The sequence below is a fragment of the Panthera pardus genome, unplaced genomic scaffold (assembly GCF_024362965.1).
Source record: "Panthera pardus isolate Hobbes unplaced genomic scaffold, ASM2436296v1 HiC_scaffold_10, whole genome shotgun sequence".
Taxonomy (NCBI): domain Eukaryota; kingdom Metazoa; phylum Chordata; class Mammalia; order Carnivora; family Felidae; genus Panthera; species Panthera pardus.
In genome coordinates, this window is record NW_026526655.1 from 2431491 (window position 1) to 2441382 (window position 9892).

At 52.2% G+C, this 9892-nt stretch overlaps 1 protein-coding gene across 3 annotated transcripts in view; it reads right to left on the reverse strand.

Moving 5' to 3' along the window:
* The window catches only part of TWIST2 (twist family bHLH transcription factor 2), a 77723-nt gene extending 68380 nt beyond the window's left edge, over window positions 1–9343 (reverse strand). For 2 of the 3 annotated variants that reach the window (XM_053902915.1, XM_019445353.2), the window contains exon 1: window positions 8618–9343. In XM_053902915.1, coding sequence (XP_053758890.1) covers window positions 8653–9135 — 483 coding nt within the window. In that variant the 5' untranslated portion in view covers window positions 9136–9343 and the 3' untranslated portion in view covers window positions 8618–8652. The remainder of the gene's footprint in view (window positions 1–8617) is intronic. The other variant, XM_019445352.2, reaches the window with a different exon arrangement.
* Between the last annotated feature and the right edge of the window lie 549 nt (window positions 9344–9892).

The window sequence follows — 9892 nt, forward strand, 5'->3', positions numbered from 1 at the left end:
CAGCTGCAGGGCATCAGAAACTCACCCCCCCATTCGCATAGAGGGAAACTGAGTCCCAGAGAGGCGCCGCCTTACCCAGGCCACGCACAACCGCGGGCTGAGAGCGGGAGTGTCCACCCCACGTGCAGCTTCAGGAAAGTCTCGTTGATCCCCTAGACCCAAGACAGTGGGTTTGCCCAACAGATTAACTCGGGGACCCAGCCGGCTCCTACAGAGGCCACAGACTGTGGTTTCCGCCTAATTAAAATTTCCCCAAACAGAAAAATGCCACGCAGGAGGAGTTTACTAAGGGAAAGTATTCCATACGGTGTCTTCTGGGAACAGTGACTTCAATAAATCGCAAAACCCACCGTGGAGAGTCACGCTGGTTACACGGAGCCACGGGCGCTGGAAAGCCCTCCCAGTGCGCGGGTTATTGGTTCCCGTCGCCCAGGATCACGCAGGGGAAAGCAGGGGACCCAGAAAGGCACCCCAGCCTCGCCCTCTGTCTGCGCACACTGCCCTTCCCCTCGTGCTGCCTGGAAAAAGGAACGTTATGTAACTAGCAGTAACCGAGATTTGCTGCATCTTTCAAAAAAGAAACGTACACCACAAGAGATGGGTTTGGAGAATCTGCACACGGCCACTGGCAGTGGCCGGGCACTTTCCTGACGCCCCTTGGAACAAAGTAAGAGGCGAAAACACTTGTAAAGTCACTGTGGCCTGGGTGGCCTGCTGCCTGGGGCGTGGAGGCAGAAGAATTGAGGTGGCCTTGCTGGGTGTGAATGAAGCGTCCTTTTTCCGGGAAGGCGGGCAGCGTGTTTATTCTGATAAAGCATTTTCCGCTCCCTCCCGAGGGGCCCGGAGGGAAGAAGTGATCCGTGTGCCTCCAGCAAGCAGCACAGGGGGAGGCATCGCGGCACCCAAGCCCGGGCCTTGCGTTTTCTCATCAAGGGGCCTCCACCCGCTCGGTCGCCCCGTCACCTTTTCCCTTTAATAAATCGTGAGACGCTGGATTCACGTGTGTGGAGCCTTCGGAGACCCGCGAGGAGAGCAGATGGCTCAACGATGAAATTGTAGGAAAGCGTCCATTTCTGAAATGTCACTACACAAAAGTGGGCGCAGCATAAGAGCTATCCTGAGATGAGCCAGCAGGTACATACATCACGGCCCTCACTTTATGCCTACTGAAGTGGAAGAGGATCCCTACCCTCAAGAAGGAGTCCACAGGGGAGCTTTGGAATTGGCAGTAATTTAACATCCAGCACAATCGCCTTAAGTTAATTCTTCCCTCCGAGTGTTTCACCGTACGGACCCTTCCTCACACCTCAGCAACTCCACGGGAGATGAGCTCTGTGCGCACGGAGATCCGCCTCGGCCCTACCGACGATGCCACAAAACACCACTGTGCGCTCGTGGGGTCACCACACGGTCCCCGGGGGGTTTGGGGTGGCTGAAGCCACTCAGGTTGCACGAGAGAAAAAAAATAATAAAACCGGGATACATCAGGTTTCCTGGGGTCCAGATCTCTGGCACACTTCTGTTCTAGGATCAGTGGAGCAGCTTTCTTAGGAAATAGTGACGATGGGCAATTGAGGACAGGGAGTCACCGAGCCCGGGCGGGCGCAGGGGGGGCTGGGTGGACCTCGCTCACGAGCTGCACCAAACTTCCCAGACCCACGGCCACCCAATCCCGGCGTGTTTCCTCGCCATGTGGGGTTGTGCTGTCTCTGGAACCTGACGATGGGCTTTCTGTTCACCCTTTATCGCTTATCATAATATGAAAATGTACGTGGGCTTCGGATAACAGTAATAACAACACAGAGGAGCCCTCAGCTAAAGAAGACAAGAAGGAAAGCTGGGTGTAGGGGTGGGTGGTGAAGGGCACGGCTGGGGAGGAAATGCTCACCAGGCAGGAAAAAATGTGCAAAGGATCAAATCCTTCTCTCTGGGTTTCCCACCCACGCACGCAGACATCACGAAAGAGAGGAAAATCAGTTTTGATTATAGTTAGGGACCCATTTCTATATGGTTCGCGTTTGCGAACGGTTTAAATTCGGGAAAACCCGTTTTTGGTGAGGATGCTGTCGGTCTGTGGGGCTCAATGACGTGAAGGCAACACGTCTCAATTGGAGACAGAAAATCACGCCTTCGCCTCCCTCCTTTCCTTCCCAATTTGCAGCAAATCAGGCATTTAAATCCCAGAGAAACGACAGACACCTCACAGGCGGTCTCGTAAGAACGGGATTCTCGGTCCACGCAGCCTCCTGGAAGTCAGCGCAGGACCTCCTAACCCCGCAGGCCAGCCTGCCTTCGGTCCTTGCACTGAGCCAGACGTCTCTGGCTGACAGGCACTCTGCACCCCCGGGTCCGAAAAGTCAAACAACGCAAGTGGCTTTTGGTTTCTGATCCCCCTGCACACCCTTCACGAGCCAAATCTACTTTAAGAACCGAGATCAAGGAAAGGAAATAGCAGTTTGATCTTTTATTTCTAGAGCTCTCGTTTGAAGGAAGACGCTGCCTGCTTGCATTTTGACTTCCAGAACGTTAAATCAAAGTAGAACACACAAAGAAATCCACCGTGGCAGTAGACAGAGTCAGAGACTGTAAACTATGGGCCTGTGTTTTCTTTTAGGGAGTTTGTTTATTTTACAAGCTGTCCCTTCTGGAGCCCCCACTTGCCACGGAAGCAGGGGAAAAAAAAAAAAAAAGAAAGAAAAGAAAAAAAAAGATCTCTTGAATCTCTTAAGAGACATGCTCAGAGTAAGAGAAAAGAGCGTGGCATTTTGTTTGCTTAGCAGTAGTAAAACAGCATTAACAACAAAAATGTGGGCATTTTTTTTTCCTCCAGGAGGAAACCAGCTAAAGTTTCCCTTCCCGATTCCTCCCTCCTCGAAGCAAAAGGCTAAAAACCTGCCCTAAGTTGTTCTGTGCTGAGTGGCCCTGTCTGGTGCTCGGGAAAGTCTCAGGGTGGGACCACAGACCTCGGCTACGGGGTTGGGATTTGATGTCTGGTCACCACCAAAGGGTTAATGGAAACCAAGGTTTCTGCCCAAATCTTTCCTGAGTCAGTCACACACCAGATCTCCACGTTCAGAAAAACAAATGTGAACTCTCTCTGTCAAAAACGAAACAGTGGGACATACAAATCTAATGCCAGACAACATAACTAAATTTACCATTCCCCCCCCCCCCAATGATGCTGATGACTATTTTTTTAAAGGCCGAATGTGAGCTAAAAAGAAAAAGTATTTTCCAGTAACTGAAAGCTCTTTGGGTTACCCTTCATTTCACTGATGGGGAAATTGTGATCGAAAGAGAGGGGGATGTGCCAATTTTAAAGGTATTGGTCTTAGGAGTTGAGAAGTAAAGTTACGATTCTATAGAGGAGGTCACGAGAAGCCGGGTCATCTCCATTCCCCACCCCCCACCCCGGTCAAGTAACAGAAGAAAGCGTATCGGGATGGGAAACTGGGTTCTAAGCACCAAGTGTCCACAGACCCCACGCGCTGAGCTCCCTCAACCACGGGCTTCGTACACATAATCGCAGGTGTCTGTTACTCTGAACCATCGAGCTGTACGAAAAGCAATACCGATATTCGAAGCAGGCAAAACACTGTTTTGGTTCAAAACGACTCTATATTCAATTAACCATTAGAAGTTTCCTCGTGCCGGAATGAGGCTGCCTGCTGGCTTTCCCAGTTTCTGACTCAAGTCTCCTAGAGCAAGACCACCCTTAGTAGTCACTGAAGAAAAATCCCATTGTGACCTAGTTTACATCAGCATGAAAATCACATCGTTAATGTCGCTGTATCGCATTCCAAAACAAACATTAAATTAAGGCACATTTAATATAACTAAATTGCGTTCAAAGGTTTACCACTGAACCAAACACAAAATATGTTCCTAGAACAAACAAATATTACTTTAAAACAACCATGACTGAGTTTAGGGTTTGATCTCTCCCTCTCCTTTTCCCTCTCTCTCTCTCTCTCTCTCTCTTTTTCCTCTTCCTCTGTGTATGGCTCTAAATACTAAAACTTTAATCTCTACACCTCTTGGTGAATAATTTTTACAAATCGCGGGCTTTAGAATTATGTGTGTGTTTCACGCATGTCAGTGTAGATTTAGTATCTTAGTATCTTAGTATTTAGTATATTAGTATCAAGCTGGGTCTGTTTGGGGTAAATATTTCATAAAATTTATTTGAAAAATGTTTTGTTTCTGAGGATAGGAATAAATACTGGGATTGATTGGTATTTCTCCTCTCAGATTTTCCGGGATTCCACTCTAAGAATTACAAGGAACCGCTTTCAACTCTACATTGGAAACACACAGGGATTCTACACATTCTGAAAACAAGTACAACAGGCAAATGACATCAAGAAAAAAAATGGGCTCAAACCACATTTTTAGTTTCTTACCCCAAGACGAGGCATAATAATTCCTTCTATAATGTGCTTCTTTGGATATATGAAAAATTTTAAATTCTTGTGGAATATCTTCCCTTGAAACTTTTCATTCTGAGGTAACTGTAGATTCACATGAAGTTGTAAGAAATAATACAGAGAAATTCTCTTATACTCTTTACTTAAGTTTCCCCCAACGGTAACATCTTGCAAAACTATAATGTAATATCACAACCGGGAAATTGACGCTAATACAATTTCCACGACTTAACTCACATTTCACCAGTTTTACGTGCACTTGTGCGTGCGTGGGGGCGTGCGTTTCATTCCATACAACTTTATCACACGTGGACACTCAGGTGACCATGCGGAGTATCTTTTTAAAGAGTTTCTGTTTGCAGTATTCCATCTGGCCTTTACTTTTGAATGCATCCTGTCTGTATCTCTTAGGTTAGATTCTCCTTCTCCTTTATGGCCGCTTCTTGGCTACAGTAACTCACTCACCTCTTCTTTGAGTTTTATTGCCTCATTCGTGAACTCTTTGCTGGTGGAGAACTTTGTATTTGGTTTGCTTTCTGCAACACATTTATCCTTTCCCAGGAAGAGACACATACATAAACAGACATTCCAGCATGCATTCACGGAGTTTTTAAAGACACCAGTGAGAATAGATTAATATAAATACTAAGCTTAAAAACTGTCATAAAAGTTCAGCCTTTAAAATTGGCTTATTAAAATATTTGTTTTTTTTTTAAGCCCAGATTTAAACTAAACTTATGAGTTATAGTGCTCTGCTCAGAGAGAGTTTACGTTATGGTCTTTTTGCCAGGCTAGAGGAATCTGGCATCTGTAATGTCCATCCGGAATAGAGCGGAACAGGGAAGATGGAAACTCCGTTCTTTCGGGCTCAAGACTTGTCTGAAAACAGTATGGTTGTCAGAAAACTTCAATAAAATACTATATTTCAAACGACCTCAAGCAGCCGCTCTCAAAGCCCCATCCCACCAGCCCCCGCTCCGGCCAGATGCATCAGGCAAGGTTGAAAGCGTAGCTTCAGATACTTAGACAATACCCACATCTCGGAGGTCAGCTCCCTATACTGCATCTTACTGACGGCTATTTTATAACAAAACATCACTTCTATTTCTGGGAGCTCAGTCTTTCGGTCCACTTCTGATCAATCAAAAGCTCTCCTGGGATTCTGCACATACATTCTCCACGGGGAATTAATTTTGAGATCGGTTAGCATTCCAAATAGAGCAGTTAACAAACACCTCCAAGAAGGAAGTGCCCAAGAGGGAGGAACAGGCTTGCACACTTTTCAGATGGTGAGAGGGTCATACTCTGTTCTGCAAAGTGAGTACAAGTTCTCGGGGGGCAGGGAGCAGGGATAAAAAGTAGTTTGTTGAGTACAGTAACCTACTGAAAATCTGCGTATTGCACGAGTTAGGGAAGATGTTTTCTTTAATGACAAAGCAGAGAATAGGAAAAATGTCTGCTAATCGTCCCCTTCCTCCAAGCCAGGTGCCTCTGACCCTGCTTCTAATGAGAATACTAAAAATTTCTTTTGAGTTTTGTCCGATTCGATGAACCCAGCTGACCGTCCAAAGACACCTGATTTATTGTGTATTTGTGTGTTTAAATACCAGGCCAAAGAAGAAAGCGAGGGTAAATATTAGCACCAGCTGAACCCTCCACCATTTTCTGTGCTTCTCTTTATATCAAAGGACAATTTAGGCTTTTTATGGTTGCTGCTGTTCGTCTGGACACATGTGAAATCATCTCATGTTAAGACATTAAAATCACACGCGATTTACTGAAAAGTCTAGAAACTGTTTGCTGATATAGATAACTAACACCCTGTCAGTTAAAAAGGTTACAAATAAATAACAAATGTCATTTAGCAACATTTTCAGGAAATCAAACCAATCATGATTGTATTTCTATTCACAGACAGTGTGATAAAAACAAACAAAAAATACAAAAACGCTTGCCTAACGAGTCTGATTAAGTAAAAACAAGGTGTGTCTATAATTATTAGTGTATCAAAAATTTACACATGTCCCTTCTCTTCTCGTAGAGCGTGGTTATCTCCCTACAGAAACTGGTTTACTAGAATTAGCCTGTTACATCCAAGTGTATAAAAATAAAAATACATGGGCCCCCACGTGATCATTTGCTCTCTAGCTGAATGTGTTATCTGTTATATTTTAAGCATTTTCCCCCCAAAAATCAACACTTTTAATGAATAAGGTGCTGCCTTTGATTTTTATATAATCGTTACTTGTGATCTATGTCTGATTCTCTAAGTTGGAGGAATGTAATTATTTTTAAATGAATTTTAAATGATTTTACTAAATTTTTCATTAAGGTAATGTCTCCTGGAATATGCTTTCAATAATTTTCTGGAGGGAAGTCTTAATGATAATTCTGTTGACATTTCCCTTAAACAAAGCTATGCATGTATGTTTAACAACGATGACATTCCTCATCTGTTTGTCCTTTCTTCAGATGTGATGTAAACCGTGGATGGTATAAAGGGTAAATGGAATTAACTAATGGAAGCTCATAATTTAGGCAGCAAAACCCAGAATTAATGTATTAACCCCCTGTAGCATTTTACTGCTCAGCCAATCCAAACTTTCTTCCCTAGAAAAATATGTGATTGAGAAACTTTCCATCTGTTTTTGACAAAGATACGAGAAGATGCCCGTGTTATTCTCCACTAAAAATCCTTTTTTAAAAAACCTATAAAACAATCATTATCTTAGGGGGCTGTTTCAGCAAAAGAATTTTCAGTGGCACAGAAATAAGAACTTTTTAAAAATCCACCTGTGCTGGATGGGCCTTGCGTGGCCACAGCAAAAACATTTGGAGATATTAGAGACCCACATAAAAAAAGAAATAGATATGTTTGGGAGCACGGGCGGGGGCACGCTCAGGATTAATCTAAATTCCTTCTGTGTGAAGTAGAGACTTAGAAAAACACTGCGAGATGAACAATGAACACGAAACCGAAGCATACGAAGTAGTGAGGATTTCTACCCTCCCCTCCCCCAATATATCTTGCACCCTCCCATTGCCCAAGAGGGTCCTTTGGAAGGGAGATGCCCACCGGCCTCACCGAGCCTTCCGGAAAGGACGGCGCCTCCGGAGTTAAGCTGGTCTAAAGGGACTTCCAAGGTGTCTCCTGAAAGGGAGCCGGTGCAGGGCGCCCTGAGCGCTCTTCCGGAGCAAACCAGAATTTCCAAGGCTCTGGGCGGCTGCGTCCCCTCCGCCTCCTCCCGCGCGGGGCCTGGCCCGCCCCGCCTGTCCCTTCCCGCAACCCCGCTTCCCAGCCCGGCCCCGTCGCGCGACGCTGCGAGGCCGGGACGCAGCGCGGGCAGAGCCCGGTCCCGGACTCTCCAGGTTCAAGGCTGGAACCAGAGGCTCCCGGCTCCACCTGCCTGCGGGCCACGGGGTTCCGACCCCCCCCCCCGCCCCCCGCCCGCCACCGCCTCGTCCAGGGCCGCCCCCGGCCCAGGCGCTGCGGTCTCGGCGCCCCGGTCCCGGCCCTGTCCCCCGCGCTCCCGGGCAGGGCCGCCCCGGGCTGTCCCGCCGCAGCGGCCCCGGAGCCGCCGGCGCAGGACAGCGTCCTCCCGCCCTCCCCGGGACAGCCTGGCCGCCGGCCCGCGGCTCTGCGCCCCTCCCGGCCGGCCGGGCTCCCGAAGTCCGCGAGAGCCGCGCGTCCGCACCACGAACGCGCCCCGCGGCACCGCGGGCAGAGGGCGAAGCCGCCGCCCGGCGCAGCCCGGCTCCGGCAGCCTCCCGCGCGGCCTCGGCCCCGCAGGGCGCACCGGGCAGAGGCTTCCCGTCCCTCCGCCCCTGCCGGCCGCCCGCCCGCGGCTCCTCCGATGCCCTCTCCCCCGACAGTCACCCACAGGCGCCAAGGATGGGGAAGGACGCCTGTCACCGGCCGCCACCCCACCCCGCCGCCGACTGACACCCGGCGGGGAAGTCTGCAAGAGGCCGCAAGGGTGCCCCTGGGACCCGGGAGCTTCCCGGCCGACCCCCATCTGCCGCCGCGAGTCAACACGCACCCCGAGCACGCGGCCGCGGGCCGCGGGGCCTCCCCGAGGAGGGCGGCACGGGCCGCCCGCCCCCCCACACCCCCTTCCCGCCCCACCCCCACCCCCACCCCACCCCACCCCCCCGCCGCGGAGGGCGCCGGTCGCGCGCGCAGCACCTACCCTGGCGCGCGGGTCCGGACGTGGGTGGCGCGGCGCTAGTGGGAGGCCGACATGGACCACGCGCCCTCCATGCGCCACACGGAGAAGGCGTAGCTGAGGCGCTCGTGGGCCACGTAGCTGCAGCTGGCCATCTTATTGTCCATCTCGTCGCTCTGCAGGACCTGGTAGAGGAAGTCTATGTACCTGGCGGCCAGCTTGAGCGTCTGGATCTTGCTGAGCTTGTCCGAGGGCAGCGTGGGGATGATCTTGCGCAGCGCCGCGAAGGCCTCGTTCAGCGACTGGGTGCGCTGGCGCTCGCGCACGTTGGCCAGGATGCGCTGGCTCTGCAGCTCCTCGAAGGACTGCGCGCTCGGGCTGCCCTTCCTGCCGCGCTTGCCCGGGGTCGGACTGCCATCTTCGCTCGACTTCTTGCTGTAGCGCCGCTTCCGGCCGAAGCGCTTGGGCTGCCTCTCGAGCTCCTCCTCGCTGGTGCCCAGGCTGTCCACGGGGGACACGGGCGAGCTGGAGCCCTCCTCCATGGCGCCCGCCCGGCGCGCTTGGGGCTGGGGGCGGGGGGCGCGGGGCGGGGGGCGGGGGGGGGGGGCGCCGGGCGCCGAGCGCGCGCCGCTGGCCAAGCCCGCGGTCGCCGAGCACACGCTCCCGGAGCTGCTGGAAAGGCTCTGATTTCAAGGCCGGCTCGTGCAAAACCGAGGTCTCCGGGAGAGGAAGTTATTCTAACTTTTTTGGAAACTCTAGCCGGGCTGGGTTGCTAAATAGTTGTCAGGAGCGAGGGCGGCGCGCTGATTGGCCGCGGCGGCCGGGGGCAGGACGAGCTCTGGGGCCTTCGCCGGCCGCCCCCGCCCCCCGGCGCGGCACTTTCAGTTTTGCCTCCCCCTTCGGCCCCGGCCGCGGCGGGCACCCCGGAGGCCGGGCCCTCTCGCGCGCCGCGCGCGCCCCCACCCCGGGATCCGACCACCCTCCGGCCGCCCGGCGCCCTGGGCATCGCGGACCCGCTTTGTCTGCCGCTTAACGTGCAGATCCGGCTCCGCCGAGGCTGCGGGATCTCCCGGGGGCGCGAGGGCGCGGGGGCGCGAGGGCGCGAGGGGCGCGGGAGCCGAGTCCTACCCTAGAGGCCGCTCCCAGGAGGTGAGGACCAGGCGGGGAGCCCCCGGGGGTGCCCCGGCCTGTGCGCTCCTTGGCTGCCCAACCCCCGCCCCCGGGCGCGCCGCGAGTCCGCGCGGCGACCCTCACCCTCAGCCCGGGGTGGAGGACGTGCGCGGCCAGGGGTCCCGGCGT